Genomic DNA, 25,426 nt, shown 5'->3' with positions numbered 1-25,426 from the left:
ACATCTCTGTTCACTGTAATAAGTTTAGTGCACTGCAAAACCGTGCGATTAGTAGACGAAAGGACGTGCCTCTCCAATGGGAACTGAAAACATTTGACGGACAGACAAACAGATAATAACTGTCTGAAATTAAAAATTTATCTTTTTACTTGAGGGAAGACTTGAACCAAGGACCTCTCGCCCTGCAGCTGCTCCCACTAACCACGGGACCACGGCGCTCCTGAGCTCACATTATCCTTGATGTTGCAGATCTTGCACATGGACTACTCACTTTGTATATTTTGCCTACTTTTTCGTAGTTGCACACAACTTCTTCCTGTTTTCTCGACTGATCTGTGCTCAGTTTTTCAAGGTCTATCCACTCTGCCAACTTATAACTAAATCTGAGGGGGGTGCAATGGGGAGGTTCCCTTGTCAGTAATGAAGCTGTTAGGAAAATTACCAGGGAATGTGTGGTGTATTTACTTGCAGAGCAGATCGTATTTTCATAAATTTTAATTGTTACTAAGAAGGCTGTTATTGGCAACTACAATCAAATGAAGTGCACCTCAGGAATTCAGCGCTAATGACACTAACAAAATCTTCATTGTTTCCATCATAATAGTTGCAATTGGAAGGTAGTGAATGATGTTATCACTACTCTTCTTACTTTCATACTTAAATTTCCATACCTCTACCAAAATGGTTAACTTTCTTGCTATAAAGATTTGTAATGTTTGATCAGAAAATGTAATGTAATGTTAACCGTAAATGTTGTGCTGTGTTTCTCTCAACAAAACAGATGACTGATACCTTATCACATGAGCAGAGCATCACACATAATGTTTAATTTAAATTAATCTTATGTTAGACATCTCTGACAGAGTTTGGAGCTGTTGAAAATAAGATATATATTAAATATTTCGTTAACACAATTTGGTCACTTAAACTCAGTAACAAAATTTCCCTGCAAGTCAAATTTTCAGGAACATTGAACAATGCATTTTCGAAAATATTCTGCATATAAAATTAAAAATTTATTGCCACAAACACATCTAAAATGAGAATGTAGTGTAACTCTTCCAGAATCTATTGATCCCACTTCCACCTTTGTACACTGATTAGTATGCAAATTTGAGTGTTCAATGAAATGTCAGATCAAGCGAACAGTCAGGGAAGAATTAAGGAACTTCGTTTCGCATCTCCATGTGTTCCTGCTCTAGTGTCAATACCAAAGTAATTGTGAGGTAAGTATACATCACATGCCTCAGTTTTAATTTTACTGGAGATTGTGATTTTACATACAATCATTTTCACAATTTCAAAGTTACTGATGTACTAATGCTATAGTGCTTTACATTCAGCTGTCGCTTATACCCATGTGTCAACAGTTCTCAGTGGTGGCAAACATGAAATTCAGTATGAAGTGGCACACACTGCATTACTCCGGAAGGAAGAACCACCACATCTGTTTCCTCTGATAATGCTCTACAGACCAACTTTCATACATGCTACAGATAACCTTTTTAGTTCTGGAATTTGCCATGACTGTGCCAAGCACAGATTCTCCCATCAATATATCACTGTTAATTTCTCACGTATTATGTTGAATGCACTTGGACAACGACAACGATGTTTTTCAACACACTCGCAGTGCTGTGCAATCATTGTGATTACTGTGATCTTTAAGAAATTGGTTCCTTATTCTCTCATAATCTCTCCCAAATGTGTGTCATAATAAATGTGTGATTATAGTCCATATCCCTGCCTATTAATATCTGATTCTGTGTACACCTACATCTACACTAGATTAGTCACCAAATGGTGCATGCCAGAGGGTACTTCTGATACCACTACATCCATTACTTCACCATTTCCTATTCTATTTGAGGGTGGTGTTTGGGGAGAACAATTGCCAGGAAGCATCTGTATTAGCTCTAATGCCTCCTATTTTGTTGCCACAATTATTTTGCAAGATATAAAGACTACATAACAAGATTACTACATTTAAATTTCCTATATGATATGTGTAATAGTAGCATTTTTCCCCAAGTGAAGAGGAAACACATCTGACTAGTTCACTACCTCATGTCTTAACACTTATCCTATCATTCTGTCCCTTCTTTTCATCAGCATTTTCTGTACATTTCTTTCCTCGACTGTTCTGCTGAGGACTCCATATCCCCTCTATAAGTTCACTTAATTTTCAGCAGCATTCTCTAATCCCAAATCTGAAATGTGAGAGTTCTGTTTTTTTTCACTTTCCAATCACATCTACCCAGTAAAAATTCTATTACTCACCACAACTGAACTTAGTCCACAGAGCTGGATACCGTTACAAAACATAGATTTCTACTAAGTATTGCAAATTTTTGTAAATAGCATTAAATTTAACTGTAGGCTTTCCCAACGTAAACTGTTGATGAAGGTTTCTCGGGTCTCCAGCCGGGTGGTAGCATTGATATCTTGCAATGTTTTTCAGAAAAAAGGAGATGAATGACACCAGAGCCATGGTCAATTTGACTGGAAAAGAACTGGCTGCTGCCACAATCGCAGTCCTCAAGAAAGGACTGAATTTTGCCCCCATCCCCAGAACAAACTCGAAATGAGACATTATCAGTGGCGTGGAAGAAGCAGTACTAGGGCTTCCAAAGGAGGAAGCAGAGGAAGTCAGATGGGAAACTTCCAGAATAATCAACAGATTTCAATTGCCTAAAAATAACATATCTGCAGAAGAACGAGCAGCTCTTTGGTCCCTTAGAGATGACAATGATATAACAATCCTACTACCAGACAAAGGGAATGCTACAATCCTACTAAGCACTGCCGAGTACCAGCAGGAAACCTGCTGCTACAAGATGAGGCCTACAAGAGGCTGAAGAAGGATCCAACCCCGACGATAGGTAGAAAGACGATAGCTCTGCTGAAGAAATCTGACTTACCTGACCCAATGAAGAAGCACCTGTACCTCAGAGCACCAGCAATACCAAGCCTCTATGGACTCCCTAAGATCCATAAGGAAGGGGTACCTCTGGACCAATTGTAGACTCCATCAACTCTCACTGATACGGACTTGCTAAATGCCTAGAAACACTGCTCAAACCCCTTGTGGGGGCCTGCAGCCACCATGTGAGAAACTCGGCCAAATTCGTAAAAATACTCAGGGACATGTGACTACAAATGGAGGACCTACTCATGAGCTTCAATGTGACGTTGCTTTTCACAAAAGTGCCCCTTCCACACTCCTTGGCACTTTTAGCCCAGCACTTTGAAACACAAACAGTCAGGCTCCTCAAACATGCACTAACAACCACCTACTTTCAGTGCCACGGGGAATTCTTCGAACAGATTGATGGTGTGGCCATGTGCTCCCCACAGGCTCCTGTGATTGCAAACCTCTATATGGAACATTTTGAGGAGGTGGCCCTTCAAACTGCCAGACAGAAAACAAAGCACTTCTTCCACTATGTCGATGACACTTCTGTCATGTGCGGACATGGCAAACAGGTGCTAGATGATTTTCTGTAATACCTCATGATCCATCCGAACATCAAATTTACAATGAAAATGGAGGAAAATGGCTGGCTCCCCATCCTTGATATTTTAATTAAGAGGAAGGCAGATGGTTCACTAGGTCATGCAGTACATAGGAAGAAGACACACAGACCTATACCTTCATACAACAAGCTGCCACCATCCAGCACAAAGACAAACAGTCCTGACCATCCTGGTACTTAGGGTGCATGCCATCTGTGACAAAGACAGCCTACCATCCGAGCATTAACACCTGAGGGAAGTCTTCCACCAAAATGGCTACAGTGAAATGCAGATCAACAGGGCACTTAAAAGGAGGAAGCAGAGCGAACCTCAGAAAAAGATGATGATGAAGGAGACGAACGTCTTGCATTCCTTCCATACACGGTTCTGCTCCTGGTCAAAATTGCACGACTTCTGGGCAAATACAATATCAAAACCATTCTCCGACCACCATCAAAGACCAGGGAGCTCCTAGGTTCTACCAAAGATCCGCTGAACCTTAACACACCAGGAGTATAATATAGCATACCATGCAAATGCGGAAAATACTTTGGGCAAACACAGCACTGTATATCTAAATGCTGCGGAGATCATATCAGATAAGTGCAAATAGGCCACACAGAAAAATCAGCCACAGCAGGACACAGCATAAATGAAGAACACACCTCCAACTTCGAAAACATGAAAGTACTATGCTGAGCATCTGGCTTCTGGGAAAGCATTATCAAGCAATCCACAGATATAAGGATTCATGACAATCTCGTCAACAGATATGATGGATACCAACTCAGCGCAGCATGGAACCCTGCAATAGCGTCAATCCATCAGGAACATTACTGTCAACGCCCTCTGCTGTGGACACAGACATAATGCTTACACCGAGAACCGAATGCGGCCACCATCCCCACCACCGCAGCCACCCGAGGTCTAGTGGAGGGGGGTGATGGCACATATAAATAGCCCGCTCCCCACGAATCTTGACACTACGCCAAAAGATGGGTAATATGACACTTCCTGAAACATCATGTGATATCAATGCTACCATGTGGCTGGAGACCTGACAAACCATCAGCATTAAATTTAGCACACTATGGTGATAGTTAAACTAATATGGAATTTCACAGACTATCACCATAATGTACTAAATTCAATGCTGTTCACAAAAATTCTTGCTATCACAATGTTTTTTCTTTGCAAGCAGTTTGGGATAAGCAATGTTCCATTACACTGTAAATTTATGCCATGCATACTGGATAAACCCATTGTTTTTACACAGAGCAAACAATTCCAGTAATGCAGTTTGATTTTCATTAAATACTTCAGCGAAAAGAAATAGTATGACAAATACAATACTTATCTGATAACATACTGCTTACAGTTCATTGCTTTACCTCTTACATCTTTTCTGTTATAGAACTCTGACAGAGACAAATTGACAGCTGCTGCAAGGAATTCATCTTTGGTACATTTGTTCCAAGAACGAATTTGAGGCATTCATTTTTTGTATGTAAAATAAAATTACCATGGGTTACAGTTAATAAACTTATGTTTCCTACAAGTTTCATTCAAATACCATTACACACAACCGAACAATATACTTACAGTCAATTGAAATTCTATTAACATTCTGGAGGAGTGCTAATATCCTAGGTTTTAATGTTTCATCATTTATGATCACTGAAATATACTGCACCCAATGCATTTCATGATATTCATACAGTACTTCAGGCACAATACATCACTGATGTGAAAACTTACATCACGCTCAATGCCATCTTCCTGTTTCAGTTCTAGGTCTTGCTTTATATGAAGACTAGGCGTTACAATCTTTAGCGGACCTTCAAGAAACTGAAAAAAGAAAGAATGGCATATTCAAAGCTTCTGTCCCTTGCACTTGATTGATGGTTACACATCATGTGGGGCTAAAAAGATATTGGTCACATGTATTCACTTACTGGCATTTGGTAACAAGAAAATGTGTCACATTAAATTAGATTTACTTTCATTCCAATTGATCCATACATTTGAAACCAAGACTCTGTTTAATTTGGAGATACACACATCAGACATAAACCAAACAACAAATTATTTCATCCTTGCCAAGCAGCTACTCCTATTACACACACACACACACACACACACACACACACACACACACACACACACACACACACACACACACACACACAGTTATTTTTCTCAACTATCATTTCGCTCATTTTGCAAGGGAGACATGTTATTGTGGGTAGTTGGCTCAAAGAAAATTGCACTAATGCAATACCATTTCATTTCATGGAAAAAATTACACACGCCATGTAAAATATCATGGTAATTTTCTCCTTTTCACCAGTGCCACTGTCATCCCATTTCATGCATTATTTAAACATTTAAATAGTGTGACACCATTGTAATTTGATTTGAGGCAACTCTGCCAGAGATGGTCCCAGTCACCAGCATTGACGCAAGGCACTGAGCACGTCAGGATTTGCGTAAGCAGGCAGACATTTGTGTGTATCATTAAGCAAATTATACTATGTGACAAACCTTAGAATTTCTACTGTTTTACTGCATCATTTATTCATTATTGTGAGGAATTGAATAAATGTATCCGCACAGAAATGCACTGTATTTGCTAATGAATGGAAGATGTTGATCACTCACAGTGTTTATGTAGGTGCCAACATGAATTATTATTACGATATTTGCAATTGCATGACTGAGAAACTCCAGTAACATTACTAAACTGAACTGTGTGCTGTATGAATTAAGCCAAATAGAGAACCTTTCGTGTTTGAAGTGTGCAGGAGTGGCAGAAACTGGCCAATTGTCTGCAAAATGTTTGGTGAAGTGTGATGTAGTCAATGGCTTCAAGCTTGTAATACAATTCTATTGAGCTCTCCACTCTTTTCATAAGTCCAAGATCAACTGCAAGCTCTCTTATTACATGGTTCAGATGCTAACTCCTTACAAAGCGAAACATAAAATTTTACAAAACAAAAGTTAGTTTTATGTAACCTAAGCTTTCTGTTATAGTATTTGATTAGCTTTAAATTCTATTCCTCCACCCTGCATTTAACTTATTTTTACTGTGTAAGCTCTTACTGTATAAGGCTAATATTCACTTTTTTTTCCTTTTTAGATATTGGACCTGATATTACTAATATTTATTGGAAGTCATAACTATGACTTGTTCAAATGGAAATCACATCGAATCACTTGACACATCACAATAGCATTTCTTGATTTTAATTGTGGAATTTAAGTAAATTTTATTTTTGGATGGTTCCAGTCCTTCCAGCCCCCTTTCAGCCTATTTCAATCAATATGGTATAAATAGAATCTGCAAGAAAACAGAACTGGCCATTTATGAGAAACTACAAATTTCATTTGGGCAATTGAATGTACCCATTACAATCGGCTGAGAGCACAATTTTCGATTACATGAAACGTAATTTGGTTCATTTGACACATTATAATTATGACACAGGGGTCTTTTGACACCATGGAATGTCACAAACCACCACAATAAGGAAACTACTGTTGACAGTAGTGTGGGGTGAGTCATGGCACAATGTAGATGACTGCATCAAGTACATGTCTTGACAGCTGCAAGTTTGAAGATGGCACTTTGTTTTTTCCCAGTGTAAATGTGGAAACACTGATGCAGCAAGCTAGTTCAATGCTTCTCACTACTATTTTGCACGTAGAAGCCCCACAAGTTCTTTGCAAAGTTCTATTTATTTATAAAGTTAAAAAACACCTGAGACAGGAAATGAAGTTATGCATCTGCAACCCTGGAGGAAAATATGACAATCCAAGATACGTTGGTACAACTTTTTCATGGGCCATCCCCTCTCCAACCCCTAAGTGTATATTGGTAACACCTGTTGCAGGCTGTAATGGGAAGTTATGATGGCTGAACAGCCGATTTGTGTAGCCAATGACATATTTTTAATTCAATGGAAAGACAAACACAGTGTTTAATCTAACAACTACCCTGACGTATCAGATGTTAGAGTGGGATCAAAGTGAATTTTCAGGGAAAAAGCCTGTTTGCAGTGGCCAAACAAAAAAACGTAACAATGTAACACTGGGTTTTCATCAATTATATTTGCACTTTTCTTTCCGATATTGATTTGTATCCAGCAGGACTGTGGACAAAAACAGGAAATAAGGGAAAAGTGTCAGTTTCGAGGCTAACCTAAACCTCACAGAAGGCTATATATCAGTCTGTCACAACATAGATCCATCTCTGAGAGAAAGCTGTTAATAGTATTTGAAGAGAGGCAGTGAACACTGCTCTACACCCCAATACAAGAACCTCTTGTAAGCAGCAGAAGAACATGAAGATAGGACTATGCAGACAATACCACTCACCAAAACCAGGATTATATATCAGATAAAATTAATAAAATTTCAAAATCAAAGTTGCACATGTGTTCTGTTGTCAACATGTATCAAAAGCATGCTGTGAAGTAAAGGCCGTCCACAAAATGATTAGTTTGTATGTTAATGGCAGGACTGAGTTGGTTAACAGCTGTGCATTGTCTATGATGTAATATCCTCCCATTGGCTGCCTACAAATTGGTCCAGAGACATGATAGAAATATCTACTTTCTACCATAAACTAGTGCAGTACGTGGAGCACTGTTTGTGAAGTTTAGATAATGAACCTGTCCACAGGAGTTGTGACTTGAGGAACTATGTTATTAATGGGGGCACATAAAAGGCATTTCAAGGTAACGTATGTCCATCTAAAGTACCTGCACTTACCAGGTCTCCATGGCTAGGACTAAGGAATGACAGAGGCCCCTGGTTCCCGTCAAGATGCCACAGGCCCATAAGCTTTCCAGTGTTCTTGACCTTGCTAGTTTGTCTTCAGTCAAAAGGAAAGGGAGGGTACTGGCTGCATGATGAGCAGATTACTGTTGATTGGACACCCAAACCAATGCAACTCGCTTATTTGGACCTCAAGAATGCCTCACTGCAGCATCCAACCAAGCAGTGAGGGGTTGCTCTTCACTGTGAAATTCAGTGTCAGAAGAGTGAGAGACACACAGCACCCTTGTGTAGTGATACACACCACTATGAGGAAATGTGGTGACACATGCCACTGTGGAGAAGTGATGCATACCCCTACATCATCTTTCCAACAAATGATACTAGCAACTCTGAGTTATTTATGCAACAAGATTGGAAAAATAAAATAATGTGTTGAGTATAAAAGTACAGGGCATAAGAGACATGTCAACATCTTGTGTTCGCCAAGGTTCCATCTGAGATGTGGTATTCCAATGGTGAGTTTGAGTAATGTATACTACAATTGCTGGAATTTATGATCCACCTGTTGTGCAAACTCTTTGTTTATAAATGCCCAAAAATGTTTCAGCATTTTTCTGCCATCATCAGTGAGTACTTTTATTCAGCTACGCGTTTCAAGTAATAATGAGCCTAACAAAATTAGATCTCGTAACAGTTTGTCTTTTCACTATTACCTAATTTTTCTACATTTCTAGTTTATATATGATCCTCTATATCTTTCTACGTAATGATAGATTATCACCTGCAACTAAATTATGTTCCTGTGAGTTTGGTTGGCCAATCACCAAATCCCTACCTATGAAGCAATTTTGTTGCACCACAAAATTTCATGTCAATTTCGTAGAACTCCACTCACAATCTATAATTCTTTTCTTTACTGAAAACAATGTTTATATTCCTGTGTCAATCACTATTTATGATCACTTGGGTTTGACACTAAGTTGCAACTTCTCTCTCTCTCTCTCTCTCTCTCTCTCTCTCTCTCTCTCTCTCCTCTGCATGTGCCACAGTGAAGGCTCCAATAAGAATATTTTTGATTTTATGATGACCTCAGCTCCTTATTTTCTGACCTGTGTTATTCAGTGGAAGATGATAGGGTACCTCCGCAAAGACCATGAGGGCACTATGGTCAAGAACGAACTAAACAAGTAGCAGGCTACATGCAGAATGCATTTTTTAGGTTATAAAACCACCTGTAAAGACAATAAGCAGGTAAATGCAGATCTACGTGTGCGTCACCTAATTTTGGTACTGAGGAAAATACATGTCAAATGACACAAAAACAAATGCAAACCCAAAGTAAAAGTAAAGCTTTCAACTACCTGGAGTTAATTATTAACATCTTAGTGCTCTATTAGGCATTGTCTTACTGGATGTAGTATGCCTCAGTACCAAAATTAGGTGATGCACACTTCGATCTGCATTTACCTGCTTATTGTCTTTACAGATGGTTTTCTAACCTAAAAAATGCATTCTGCATGTAACCTGCTACTTGTTTAGTTCCTTCTTGACCATAGTGCCCTCATGGTCTTTGCGGAGGTACCCTATCATCTTCCACTGAATAACACAGGTCAGAAAATAAGGAGCTGAGATCATCATAAAATCAAAAAATATTCTTATTGGAGCCTTCACTGTGGCACAGGCAGAGGAGGGAGAGAGAAGTTCCAACTTAGTGTCAAACCAAAGTGATCATAAATAGTGATTGACACAGGAATATAAACATTGTTTTCAGTAAAGAAAAGAATTATAGCTTGTGAGTGGAGTTCTACGAAATGGACATGAAATTTTGTGGTGCAACTTCTGAACTCACTGACATAGTAAGTTACATGAGGACCTAGAGCATCACACTGGAATGGAAACTGTTATTTTCCACACAGACAATTTCCATATTAAAAAGTGACAGATGATGCTTGTGACTGAACCCAGAACACTTGAATTTGTAGCCTCACACCCATTCAAGAAGCAATCCTCTTACTCTTAGAAAAGTGTGTAAGCACTCAAGACCAGATCCAGAGTTTCATTAACTAACAATGGCATTATACACACAATACTGGAAGGAAAAATAGAAATGATTAGCTACAAAATCTGATATTCCATACAGAGCACCCATTAGAAAGATGCACCACAGAACATAGGCAGTAATACATTTATTATCTTGAAAAATCAGAACTGTACAATGAGATAAATCTGCATTTATCTCATTGCATGTTACTGAAATTTGAAATCTGCATGCAGATAAGTATCAAATGTGAGGAAAAAAAGTGTGAAATGTGATGTGGAAAAAAAACCATTTGAGTTCCAACGTCCACCCATCATAGCAGATTAATGCTTAAGATATACTCTGGTAAATATTGTATACAAATCGAATTTCTCTATCATACTTCAGTGAAGGGATATATATACTTGTCAGCTACATAACTGAAGATGCATGCCTTCAGATGGGGGAGAAAGATGTGAGGAAAATTACATCAATAAAGTACAACATGACATGAGGTTGAGCAAATATACGCAACATGAGCCAGGCCATTTTATCAGGAGCTGTCCATCCATTTCCTTGAAGAAATTTAGAGAATCCATTAAAAACATAAATCTAAATTTCAAGAGGAAAATCTGGCCTCATTCATCTCAAAATCACATCCCGTGACATTAGCACAGCTGTGAGAACAAAAATTCCTGTGAAAATCTACAAAACATGTTTTCCAAAAATTTGCCTGTGTAACTGTTTAGAAAACACACACAACAGGAAAATATATATTCTGTTAGCAATAAACATGCCAAAAATAATAAATTCCCTAAACACAGAGATTGGAACATGAGCACTGGACTACTGAAGCATCACAGATTGCTACTATTAAAAACAAATTCTGAAAGATAGGAACATACTTCTGCCTAACAAACCTGGTAAGGTGTTCAAACATGATGTAACAGCCAATACACCTAGCATGGGGAATGTTGTGGAATACAGTGAGGACCTGCAAATGTTAACAACATTACATAGTTACATGACAGCAGAGATCTGTACAGCAAATATAAATGAAGCAAAATCCCCTGAATCTCCATGGCCAACAAAAAGTTGAACATATGAGAACCACCAAGACAGCCTATATAAGAAGCCTTCCATTAATTTATAAGCAAAATCATATCTTGCAAAACATGAAACAAAAAATGAAAACCCCAGAACTTCTGAACAAAAATGTTAGAAAATGGATCAAAGACAACTCTACAAAGGCAAGTTGACAATGATGCACATGGTGGCAAAACAGAAGACAGTAACACAAAAGTCAATTACAATGCTTTGCCTTACAAAGTTTCTCCACTAAAGAACATAAAAATGCATTTCACATTTTTGGCTGCAATGTGGATACTAAAATGACAGATACATAATTGACTAAGGTGGGGACAGGAGTGAGAAGGAAAAACCAAACTTTTTCTACACAGTAGACCACTAGACCTGAAGTGGCAGCCATCAGATTAAATAAGACCAGTGGATCTTGCAGAACAACCTCTGGCAATTTAAGTGTTACTTTATGGAACACTGGCTTTTCATGGGAATATAAAAATGCACAGGTCATTTCAGTTTGTAAGAAGAGGCACAGAAAACATGTTTGGAGCTAAAGACCTGAACAGCAGATAATTTTGTTCTCCTATATGATTTTAGAAAGAAAGCAGTTCCTCTGCAAGAATAAAAATGGATCCAACAGTCATTGATCAAGTAAAATCAATTGATCTATTCACTCACAATTCTGCTGCAATGCAGTCAGCCAATACAATTTTGAATATCAGATGATTGAAGCTGATAAGAAACATTCACAATTTGATCCAATGACTGCATAATATTAGAGAATCGTCTATGTAACAGCAGACGTAAAAATTTATTTTGGCTGCACTGATGAGTTAAACCAGGATTTCTTGCATTTTATGGGCTATCACCTTAACCATTATGGGCATATCCCTGCAACAATAAGAACTTGACTGAAAACGGTATATTTCAGATCATCCTCTTTAATTTCCTTCAGATTTAGAGTATTTGGAGTTTAGTGCTGGAACATCAATTCCCTAAACCAGCACTACGCAGTTACCAAACAACTACAAAAATTTGACATTGAAGATCTGAAGATTTCTGAGTGCTGTCAACTACAAAATATTTCCTAATTATTAACACAATTGCTGGTAATTGAGACTATAGCACCAAAGTGCCTTAATGAAAAGGCTGGTGGTTCGAATCTTCTAGTAAGTACTACTTATTTTTGAAAACTTCCATGTCTACTAACAACTCGCAAATTTAACAAATACTTAATTGTAACGGTTTAGTAAAGATTACATTTTTTCAACATTCGACATATTAAAACAAAAATTTTGATACATTTCTGCGAGATTTCTTTCTTTTCAATTTGATGCTCTTCATTTTTGTACCAAATTGTAATTTTTCAACAATACTTGCATTTTATGTAACTGATAATTAAAAATAACTTTTTAATAAAGTATGGTTCAGCATGGATTAAAATTGTCATTTGTTTTACATATGGAATGTAAAAAAACTAAAAAACTGGTAGCAATCGGTGTTATCTGAACCACCAATTTTATGATTATTATATTGTTATCCTATGCACTCATCTACAAACAACTGTATAATAAATTTTTTACACTTACCAGCACTCACAAATCACCCAACTGCCAAATGTATTTCTTGTTTCTACTTATATGAACAACTGTGTCATACTGCTTTACAAAATTATTGGCTGGTCACTGACCTTAAAATCCTGAACCTAAGATGAAAATCTATGAGGACACACAAGTGACATCCCCTTGGCAGCCCTGGAGGCATGCTTGGTTAGGGTAATTGTTAAAGTAACTGATCCTGAAACCATGAGTTACAGCCTCATATCTAACACATAGCAACAGTTTTCATCTGTTTGTTTGTATGTGTACCAATACAGTATCACAGAATTGTTATTTATGTTCATACAGATAACTAAGTAATTCTACAAATATACATGCTAAAACTATTTCTTCTGCTCCAAGACAGCACTTTAAACAATAGTGCACTGTCCCCACCCCAAACGAACCACGGACACTGCCAAGGTAGGGTTGCTGGCATGTGAACGATACTGAAAACAGTTAAGTGCAAACACTAATACGTATTATCTGAGGAGAAATCAAGCTAACACATGGTTCCTCAAGAGAGGCAAAAGCCGTTTCAGCAGTTGCAGGAGCAATGGTCTGGATGATCAACTGACCTGGCCTTGTAGCATTAACCAACTTCCTGTGCCAATACTGCAAATGGATGAAAGCAAAGGTAAACTGCACCTGTGTTTGTTTTTTTCTTCTCAAGAGCATGCAGCGCTACTGTACAAAATTATCTTAGGCAAAATATTCTGGAGGTAAAATAATCCCCCATTCAGATCTCCAGGCAGAGGCTACTCAGGAGAATGTTATCAGGAAAAGCAGGACAGGCACTCTATATGTCTGAGTGTGGAGTATTACATACCTTAGTAGGGTAAGTATATATCACTAGGGGGTAAGATAGATACTGCCTACAGGAAAATTAGAGAGACCTTTAGAGAAAAGAGAAGCACTTGGATGAATATCAAGAGCTCAGACAGAAAACCAGTTCCAAGCAAAGAAGAGAAAGCAGAAATGTGGAAGGATTATATAGTGTCCATAGAAGGGTGATGTACTGGAGGGCAATATATGGAAACAGAACATGATGTACATGAAGATGAAATGGGAGAAATGATATTGTGTGACAAGTTTGACAAAGCCATGAAAGACTTGAGTCGAAACAAGGCCCTGCAAGTATACAACATTCCATTACAACCACTGACAGCCCTTGAAGAGCCAGACCTGACAGAACTCCACCTTGTGGTGAGTAGGATGTAGGAGATAGGTGAAATACCCTCAGACCTCAAGAAGAATATAATAATTCCAATCCCAAAGAAAAAAGGTGTTGACAGACGTGAAAATTACCAAACTAGACGTGAAAATTACCAAACTATCAGTTTGGTAAGTCATGGCTGCAAAATACAAACATGAATACATTACAGATGAATAGAAAAACTGGTAGAAGCTGACTTTGGGAAATACCAGTTTGGATTCCATAGAAATGTTTGAAAACATAAGGCAATACTGACCCTACAACTTGTCTTAGAACACAGATTAAGGAAAGGCAAACCTATATTTCTAGCATTTGTAGACTTAGGGAAACCTTTGGATAATGTTGACTTTAATACTCTCTCTCAAATTATTAAGGTTGCAGAGGTCAAACCCGGGGAACAAAAGGCTATTTACAATATGTACAGTAACCTGATGGCAGTTATAAGAGTCAAGGGGCATGAAAGGGAAAGAGCAGTTGGGAAGGGAGTGAGACAGGGTTGTAGCCTATCCCTGATGGTATTGAATCTGTATACTGAGCAAGCAGTTCAGAAAACAAAAGAAAAATTTGAAGCAGAAATTAAAATCCATGAAGAAGAAATAAAAACTCTGAGGTTCGCCGATGACATTGTAATTTTGTCAGAGACAGTGTCTTGAAAGGAGAATAGAAGATGAACATAAACAACAGCGAAATGAAGATAATGGAATGTAGTGGAGTTAAATCAGTGATGCTGAGGTATTTAGATTAGAAAGTGAGACACAAAGTAGTACATGAGTTTTCCTATTTGGGGAGCAAAATAACTGATGATGGTCAAAGTGGTGGTGGTGGTGGTGGTGGTGGTGGTGGTGGTGGTGGTGGTTTGTGTTTAACGTCCCATCGACAACGAGGTCATTAGAGATGGAGCGCAAGCTCAGGTTAGGGAAGGATTGGGAAGGAAATCGGCCGTGCCCTTTCAAAGGAACCATCCCGGCATTTGCCTGAAACGATTTAGGGAAATCACAGAAAACATAAATCAGGATGGCCGGAGACGGGATGATGGTCAAAGTAGACAGGATTATAAAATTTAGGGTGGCAATGGCAAGTAAAGCTTTTCTCGAGAAGATGAATTTATTAACATCAAGTATAGATTTAAGTGTCAGGAAGTCTTTTCTGAAAGTATTTGTATGGAGTGTAGTCTTGTATGAAAGTGGACGACACAGACGATGAACAGTTTAAACAAGAATAGAATAGAAGCAAACATCAAACAATGGAAAACCCAGGATGGAATGTAACAATACCAGAGAAGGAAAGTTGCTACTCACCATATAGCGGAGATGCTAAGTCGTGATATGCACAATAAAAAAGATTCACACAATTAAGGCCTTTGTCAGCAGTAGACACGTGCACCCTCGCACACTCGCATGATCGCAATCTCAGAGAGCTGAGACCACAGCTTGGCAGTGTGGTCTCAGCTCTCTCTCTCTCTCTCTCTCTCTCTCTCTCTCTCTCTCTCTCTCTCTCTCTCTCTCTCTCTCTCTCTGTGTGTGTGTGTGTGTGTGTGTGTGTGTGTGTGTGTGTGTGTGTGTGTGTGTGTGTGTGAAGGAAACAGAAGCTTTTAAAATGTGGTGCTACAGAAGAACGCTGAAGATTAGATGGGTAGATCATGTAACTAATGAGGAGTTGAAACTTCCTGGCAGATCAAAACTGTGTGCCCGACCGAGACTCGAACTCGGGTCCTTTGCCTTTCGTGGGCAAGTGCTCTACCATCTGAGGAGTTACTGATTAAAATCAGTGAGATCATGAATTTGTGGCACAACTTGACTAGAAGTCGATTGGTAGGACATGTTCTGAGGCATCAATGGATCCCCAATGTAGTATAGGAGGGCAGTGTGGAGGGTAAAAATCAAAGAGGGAGACCAAGAGATGAATACACTAAGCAGATTCAGAAGGATGTAGACTGCAGTACATACTTTGAGATGAAGAAACTTGCACAGGATAGGGTAGTAAGGAGAGAGGCACGAAACCAGTTAGGCGCTGATGACCACGCTGTTTAGCGCCCGAAAACCTCAAACCCCCCCTCCTTGCCCCCCCCCCACACACACCAAAACCAGTCTGGACTGAAGACAACATCAACAGCCTAGGAAGGTTAGAGACTTTAAATAGCAAAAATGGATAGGTTGTATTCAGTTGTAGTACGAACTGAAGTGCAGTGGCAGAAAGGACAGGACTTCTGGTCAGATCAGTACAAGGGTATCAACAAAAAAATCAAATAGGTATCATGCAGGGAGAGCCCTAGTAATGAGCAAGAAAATAGGAACATGAGTAAGCTATTATCAACAGCAATGTCACTGAATTACCATAGCTGAAATAGGCATGAAGAAAATACAACAATGGTAGAAATTTGTATGGCAACCAGACCAGCAGAATAATGGAATAGGAAAAAGTTTGATGAGTAATTATTCAATATCTAAGGAAGATGAAAGCCAATTCTAGAAGGTAATGAAATTCAATAGTAGGAACGGGATGTAAACTAGTTAAGAGAACATCCAATGGCACAAATGACTGAAAGGGGGAAGCCACCTGGTAGAATTTTGCACATTGCATGAATTAGTCACTGCAAACACTTTTTTCAAGTATCATGAAAGAAGCTTGTGTATGTGGAATAACATGGAGAAACCAAAAGGTTTCAAACAGATTATGTAATGTCAAAAACAAAGATTTCGAAACAGGATTGTAAACTACAAAACATTTCCAGTGATAGATGTGGACTCTGGCTAGAGTTGTTTTTATTAACTGCAGAGTAATTTTGAAGAAATGGTAAAAGTTGAATTTAAGTACATGGGATTTGGATAAACTTGAATGAACCAAAGCTCATTGATGGTTTGAAAATGAGCATTAGGCAAAAAGTGATAAATAGAGGGTATGTATACACTGGGTGATGAATAGGCAGCTTTGAGATGAAACAGTGAAGGCAGGAGGAAACATAGGTAAAAAGTAAGGCCTAGTAGGAATACCTTCACAACTCATGAGAAGTGAATTTAATTGATGCGAAGAGAAAATACAAACATGTAGCTATTTAAGCAGACAAAAGGGAATACAGACATGACTGGAATGATGTTGACAGAAGATGCAATATGGCTAAACAAGAATGGTTGTAAGACAAAGGGGAACGAACTTGCTCCAAAATGGGAAAAGGAAGTAGTTGCAGACAAGACTGGAAATATCATAACATGAGCAGAATTTGAAACAGCACAGAAAGAGCGAAGTAGTAACAAGGCCATTGCAGTTGATGACATTCCCTCAGAATTATTGGGATACATGGGAAAGCCATCCATGACAAAATTATTCCACTTTTGTGCAAGATATGAGATAGTTGACGTCCAGTCATACATCAACCAGAATGTAATAAGTCAAATTTGAAGAAAGGCAGGTACTAACAGGTGTGAATATTATCAGATTAATATGACATGCTTGTAAGAATGGAAAAGCTTTTAGAGGGTTAACCTTACATAAGATCACTTTGGGTACCAGAAACATGTAACACAAGGCAATACTGATACTATGGCTTACCTTAGAAGATGAGTTAAATAAAAACAAAATTGTGTTTACAGCTTTTGCAGATTTACTGAAATGCTTTTGAGAATGTGGAGTTGACTGCACTCTTTGGAATTTGGGCAGCAGCAGAATAAATAGACAGCAAGCAAAAGTTTGTTTGCAACTTTCACAGAAACCAGACACCAGTTGTAAGACTTTACAGACATGAAAGGGAAGCATTGAGTAGGAAATGAGACAGGCTTGTAGCCTTCATCTGATATGCACTCTGTACGACGAAGACACGAAGGAAATCTGGAAGAAAGTAAAGCGAACTGTGTGTTTACCAATGACAATGTAATTCTATCAAACAAAACTGGCATCTTGAAACTGTCAATGAAGGGATGTGTGGGAGGTAGAACTCGGAAGAGTAAAATTGGATATCATCACTAAAGGATGATTCTGTGACAAACATCAATAAAAACAATGGAATCTAGCTGAAATAAATCAGGCAATGTTGAGTTTCGACTAGAAAATGAGACAGTAAAAGTAGTAGACAACTTTTGCTATTTGGACATCAAAGTAAATGACAATCACCGAAGTAAGAAAGAAATTAAGTGAAGACTAGCAATATCAATGAACATGTGCCTAATAAAGAGGACTGTTCACATCTAATATAAATTTAAGTGTTATGAAGTATTTTCTGATGATATTTGCAGTGCAGCCCTGTATGGAAGTCAAACATAAATGATAGGCAATTCACACAAGATGAGAATCGAAGCATCTGAAATGTGCTACAGAAGAATGCTGAAGATTTGATGGGTAGATGAAACAACAAATGAGGGAGGAACATAGGGACCAATTTCACTAACACAACGAACCTGTTAATAGCACAAATTCTGAGGCTTTTAGGGATAGTCAAGTTGGTAATGGAGGGATATGTGAGGGTAAAATGTGTAGAGGGGCACTATGGCTTGAAGACAAGAAGCAAGTCCAAATGGATGTAGAAGGTGACAGTCATCAGAGATTAAGAGGCTTGGGGAGGGTAGTCTAGCATGGGCAAGTGCATCAAGTCAATCTATATTATATTCAGCAAAATTGAGCCATAACATAACACTGCTTAATTTCATACAGTCACACAAATTCTAGAATTACCTGTTGGTTCACTTGCTCATCCATTTAAAAAATCTGCCAGGAGTTCTTTCAAGAAGACAATTTTAGATATATTACAAAAAATTATCACATATTTTAAGTCTATGACACTTCCAAAGAAGAAATGACTCATTCTTTTCAGAGTGGCCTTCTCAGAGACAGTAAAGTGCATTTCAATGGTAATGATCTGAAAGTTATATGAATGATCAGTGACAAGAAATTTGAAAATTTATTAGCATCTTGCACATCATTTTCCTATGCTGCTACTTTGAATCATATTTCCTACTCCCATAATCTTTATTTACTTATCGGTAACTATTACATACAAAATGCGCTTCATCATATAAAAGAACAGGGTCGACAGAAGCGTCCGATCCCACGCGTGGGCTTTGACCCATGACGTAAGGGTGTTGTGTGTGACGTCATGACGGCGCGAAGTTTGGTTTGAGTGTGGCTGTCTCCAGGTCTGTTTTATCTTATTTTATTTACTTTTCTGGTCTGTTCATTCTATCTCGTGAGTTTTTTTTTTAATTTAAAAACATTTATTACTTATTTTAATTATCTGTTTCCTCCAATTTCTGTTTTAGTTTATTATATTTATCTTTCTGATCTGTTCGTTCTATCCCGTGAGATTCTTTTTTTTAAAAAAAAGACAAAAAACACTAATCAGCTACTGAAGCATCTTTACCTTCTATGGGTTGCAGGGGTTACAACCCCTGGGGAGGTGGGTGGGTATTCATGCATGGCTGTCTTCACTTACACGTTGTAGCTACGCAAGGCGTCTAAATTTGTTTACATTTCGTTTGCCCCCACCCAAAACACCCCATTTCCCGCACTTGTCCCGTTAGTGTCATTAGGCTTCTTGTGGAAAGTGTGTGTGTTTGTTTTTGTTTCCACCATGTGTGTGACGTCATGGGTCAAAGCAGACGGGCGGGATCGGACGCTTCTGTATTTCCAAAAAACAATAGTGTAGTGAAATCAGTGGGTACCACCAGAATCTTTAATATTGAAATCAACAATACCCACACCATACAACTAATTGTAATACGGATTTTCTATTAGCCAATCACACAGTTTTATTTTGAAATTTTAAAATGATGTGGATGAAGCAGGGAGGGAATAATAAATAAAACTTTTGAGGTCATTCACTCTGTGAGAGTTTCCTGTTCTTGCTAGCCCATGCCTTGGGATGTGGATGTTTGCAATTACTTACAGTATCTTGTTTGTAAACTGCGTTCTGGCAACACATTCCTTACCATTCTTCCTGATGCCAACAACAGAGTCATAGAGATATCAAAAACTATTAGTATTCTAAGCCTGGTAAACAAATACAGGCAACACTATATGTTCGGCCTCACACACACACACACACACACACACACACACACACACACACACACACACACACACACACACACACACACACACGCGCGCGAACTGAGACATGGCCATCTGCTTTTGGCATGAGCAATCTGTTAGGGTGGGTTGTGAGGTATGAGGCAGCACGTGGCAGGGAGAGAGGAATAGCAATGTAAAGGTGGGAGGAGGGGTGGGGGGAAGATAATGTGTTCTCTGTGACACCACGCAAGGATGTGGCAAAGACAGTGTGGGTTGCTAACGGCAGTTTTGGGAAGCTGTACAGTGGGAGGGGAAGGGGAGGAGAAAAACTGAGAAAGAGAAAATAAGTGCACAGTGCACTGGGAGGGTGTGTGTGTGTGTGTGTGTGTGTGTGTGTGTGTGTGTTTCGGTTTTTAATTGTATTTTCATGTCAGTGGTCATGTTTACGTAATGACATCACAGGCGCCATATTGGAGTCGTAGTGTATGGTTGCTTCTGCCGTATTTGTGACGTCATGGATCAAAGTAGAAGGGTGGAATTGGACACTTCTGTATGTGTGACTGACAAGACAAGGCATGGGAGATCTGTTTCTGGGAAAACACTCTAAAGGAAATTTTAGGCTGTGGAGGCCTCACAGTGACCCTTAGTATATTCCTTGCAATCACATTGTTTCCCAATATTTTTAGCTGGTGGAGTCTCCTTACATTTCCTTTCCCCATTACACACTGTATCAGAATAAAACCTACCTTGCACTCCTTCAAATTCTTTCATCACCACCACTACTAGCACCGCTAGTGGTATCAACTGCAGTAGTAGAAGTACTGCCAGTATTAACTTTTAGTTCATAGTATTATTCACTGACATTGCTAATTGAGACACCCAAATCATTGTTATACTATTTGTCATATTAAAACTTAGTTTCAGGAAAATATGATACAAAAAGGGTACAGTATTTGTGAAACTGTGGTCCAGTTTAATAGAGGGCCTGATGGACCTAATCAGATCAGGTTCAATAAACAAACCAATAAGATTATAAAAATGTCATCAACGAATCTTGATCTGGTGAAGGGTTTGTGATTCTGGGTGGTTAGAAATGAATCCTCTAGGTGGAATATGAATGAACTGGCAGAACATGGTGCCATACAAATGCCCTTTGATGTGCTGTAGATTTGTTTGTAGGCGGTGCCTTCAATGGAGAATTGTGGGCTAGAATCTAGTCGGTCATGGCGACCAGGATGGGGCTGTAGGTTAGGAGAGAGTCAGACACTGGGAAAGGTACTGTTCAGTAACAGAAAGCCATGGGTGTTGGGGCATGTAATCGTAGAGGAATGAATTTTCCATAAGAAGTTGATGGCCACACACTGGAAAATTCAAAATCCTGCTAATCTCAGAAAAACTGAATCAGTGAGTGAGCTCTAACAGTAACTTCAGCATGTTTTAATTTGCCTGAAGCTGACAGTGATATTCTGCTATAATTACTTCTTTTATGATCACCAAACCTGTAAGCATATGTTGTATGTTACAGACGTGTCATACTTGAGCCAACACAGTTTAACTCTGTGATTATATTAACATTTAGGTAATTTATTTGATACTAAATATTTAGAGTGGTAATGTGAAGATCTACTGGTTAAAGAGCACTGCAAACATTCCAACATTCTGTAACACTCCTTTTTTCCTTTTAATATCAGCATTACCACCATTTCCTTTTTAGGGTTGCACATTACACTACCAACTGCTCTTTCATTTAATAGTAATCAAGCCCCTCAAAGGATTTTATCAACAACTCTTGGTCCCCTACCACTTCCCAATATTTAATACATTCTGAATACCTACTGACAAAACAAAAACAGATCAAGAATGGTAATATTGCTAACAATAACTTTGAGGATATAAAACCAATTAGATGAACAATAGCAAATATTATACACCAGGAAAGAAATATTGTAGATCATGAGTTTAGATTTCTCCATCAGGCACCATGACAAATAGACTGCCAAATATTGTCTTTGCAATAAATCCACATATGTATCCCTCTTGTCTGAGAAAGCAACTCTGGCCAACTTAAAAATTGACCACAAATATAGCATATGATCAATTCATCCAGCAAACCATACAACTGATCTACAAAAAAATGGTTCAAATGGCTCTGAGCACTATGAGACTCAACTGCTGTGGTTATCAGTCCCCTAGAACTTAGAACTACTTAAATCTAACTAACCTAAGGACATCACACACATCCATGCCCAAGGCAGGATTCGAACCTGCGATCGTAGCAGTCGCACGGTTCTGGACTGCGTGCCTAGAACCGCGAGACCACCGCGGCCGGCACAACTGATCTACAGTAGTAGCTAAATCATCTGCACTCTAGCAAGTGGAGTCCACCTATATATTACTTTATCATATCCATTAATAATACCTCTTTCTAAAAAAGGAACAAATCTAGACATTAACAACACACCAAACTAAATCTCAAAGCAGGAAATTAATTTGTAACAAGTGATTGCTAACGTCACAACTCAAGAACATTTGACAATTTCCTAGTAGACAGCAAACATGTGATCATTGACTACTGGGATGCCAACATCACACTAAAAATAAGCTGCAGAAATTTTGAAACATTAAATATTAGAGAGCAGCATCATATACTACAAGACACCAATCCATTGCAAATATGTTGCACAGCCAACAGTCAACTTCGTTTGGTCAAGAAGCAAAACCAACAGCCAATACCAAATTTTTCATCTGACAAACAGGACATGTAATCTGCTTGTTTACACACCACATTGCACAAAGAAATTAATGAAACAATGGTAAAAAACACAAGAAGCTATTTACCAAGGATTCTGATTCAGCATATATTTCATTCTTCTCTTTTTTAACCCAACTAGTTCCCTTGCAGTCCATGATTGCCCTCCTAAGCCACTGAAAAACAAAGCAAAAGTGATATGTTTACAGTGTCATTATTCGACATAATGCACAGGCAGTATTTGCTGGCTGCAGCAAATGAGTCGATGCATATCAAAAATTTAAAAATGGCTGAGGGACAAAGAACCTGACAAAATGAACTGATTGACAACTTGCTGGTTATGAGGACTCTGAAGCCTCAGTGTCATTAATGGAAAACAAAACTCAATTTGAGAGAAAACAAAAAACCCCACACAGTGGAAACAAATGACTTTCAGTTACTGCTGTTACTTAGTAGCATTTGCTTGTGGTAATCAGTCTTATTCTGAATATGGTAGCTGACTTATCTTTCTTTTTCCACATAAATTTCTAACTGTCATGTGAATCAACTAAGATAAAGTGAGTTTACCACACAAATCTGTTTACAGTAGACAATTTTACGTATGAAGAATAAAAGATGAAAATGAGCCTCGAGCCATATCGAAGCCTGTCAATGTATCCTGCAATTTCCTTAACATATAGAATAATGTAAGAGGTTTATAATTATGTTCTTAGCAACGTATGCAAGAACAGAAAAGAATTAGTTCTCAACCATACTGGCTGCATTTTCAATCAATCTATAAACCCATATTTGCTCATGGTATTCAGAAAAGCAGACCATGAAAATCCACCCATACAGATAGAACTTTCTTTTTTTCAGTCAGTTTAGTATGTATTTTTAACAACTGTTTCCTTATACAGTCATCTACATTCAACATTATCAACTCAATATAGAGCAATGCTGCAATCGTTACGCAGTCACTAAAAAACACACACTGCTGCCTGCACATTGCATAGAAAAATAAATGATTCTTGACTGTTAAGATTTAACGATTAAATTCCTCTATCAAGACTTAGTGAATTTACTTTCTCATAAGCGTCCCATGACAATGTTCTGTGGTTTTGGGATGCTTTCGTCGGTGGCAATTACACATACCCATTAGGCCTTACAGAGTCTATTATATTTCCCATATCCTTCCATAGATTGAAATGTGCACATTACTACAAACAGCAGTTAACACTATTTACTAAACTATGGAGCACATAGGCACATTGAAAATCCATGGAAAACGCAACACAATGAATTCCCTCTACAGCATTCTCTTTCATACCAACATAACCAATCCCTGATACTCTGTATTAACGTGTGCTAAAGAATCTGATGTATCGGCAGTACAACTGTTTGCGCTACAACCCGGACGAACTACAGATCAGATTACAGTGAACTCTTACCGTCCCTATTCCTTCCTCCACGAATATTGTTACCAAACTTCGCATGCACAACACAAGTAAATATAACAATATGAATGCAGCGTGTGTGTGAACTTCATGAGGGCCTTTTTTCGTCAATCACTAAGTATTTCACATTGACCTTCACTTTCTCTAACCACCACAGCATATAGACACTTTTCCGGTAATTACAGACAACAAATCAAAATTTCTGGCGGTTCTTTTGCTAAATCACGGGAAACATTTCGCAATTTTATCGGACAGAAGGAAAAGAGCAAGCACATTACATACCCACACGTCGATCTGGTATTTTTCGGAATTGCCGAACAGCACAGGTACGTAATGTGCGCTAATATGTTTGTTTAAACACTAGTCACCTCCTGCTCGCAATGCGGAAACACAAGCTCACTGAAAATAACAAGTGTTTGGTTCTGATACACATAACCTGAAATAATTACTTACGAAATTCTAAGGCTATCTCAAACCATAACCAGAAGCGCCAAAGATAATACAATAATTAAATGTGAAACAAACTTATCGTTCAAATGTGCCCAATAAATGAAATTGAACTAATATAATAATTGTACCAACAGTTGCTATAGCATCATTACAAGGCATTGGCAAACTACTTCATTCGAGGCAGTTAGCTGTAATGATAATAAAAATTAAGTATGGACTTAGTACCACACTCAGTATGTGTCTTTCCGTGATTTCGTGTCTCCACCATCAAATCACATACATATTACACAGAAAATACAACACAATACTGTACCAACGCATGACACGAACTACTAAGCTCTACAGTCATCTGCTGCTGTGGTCAAAGTTAATCAACGCGGAAGAAAGAACCTACCACGGAGGTCGTTCTAACATTCTTGGAATCAGAGCTGCATGTCTGCTAGGAAAAAAATTAAAGTCGTTTGTTGGTTAATTTGGGGGAGGGGACCAAACAGTGAGGTCATCGGTCCCGTTGCTGAAGAAGTCGGCCGTGCCTTTTCAAAAGAACTGTCCTGGCATGTGCGTGAAGCGATTTACGGAAGT

At 38.5% G+C, this 25,426-nt stretch overlaps 1 protein-coding gene across 1 annotated transcript in view; it reads right to left on the bottom strand.

Annotated features, from left to right (window-relative positions):
- Positions 1-25,092, bottom strand: part of LOC126212678 (zinc finger protein 267-like) — a 123,702-nt gene extending 98,610 nt beyond the window's left edge. Inside the window, exons 1-3 of the mRNA XM_049940097.1 lie at positions 24,977-25,092; positions 23,048-23,134; positions 5,275-5,364 (exon numbers count right to left, since the gene is read on the bottom strand). Coding sequence (XP_049796054.1) covers positions 5,275-5,364; positions 23,048-23,134; positions 24,977-25,003 — 204 coding nt within the window. The 5' untranslated portion in view covers positions 25,004-25,092. The remainder of the gene's footprint in view (positions 1-5,274; positions 5,365-23,047; positions 23,135-24,976) is intronic.
- Between the last annotated feature and the right edge of the window lie 334 nt (positions 25,093-25,426).

The sequence above is a fragment of the Schistocerca nitens genome, chromosome 11 (genome assembly GCF_023898315.1).
Source record: "Schistocerca nitens isolate TAMUIC-IGC-003100 chromosome 11, iqSchNite1.1, whole genome shotgun sequence".
NCBI classification, from domain to species: Eukaryota; Metazoa; Arthropoda; class Insecta; order Orthoptera; family Acrididae; genus Schistocerca; species Schistocerca nitens.
The sequence above is the reverse complement of the archived record's forward strand: the minus strand, read 5'-3'. Positions and strand labels throughout refer to the sequence as shown.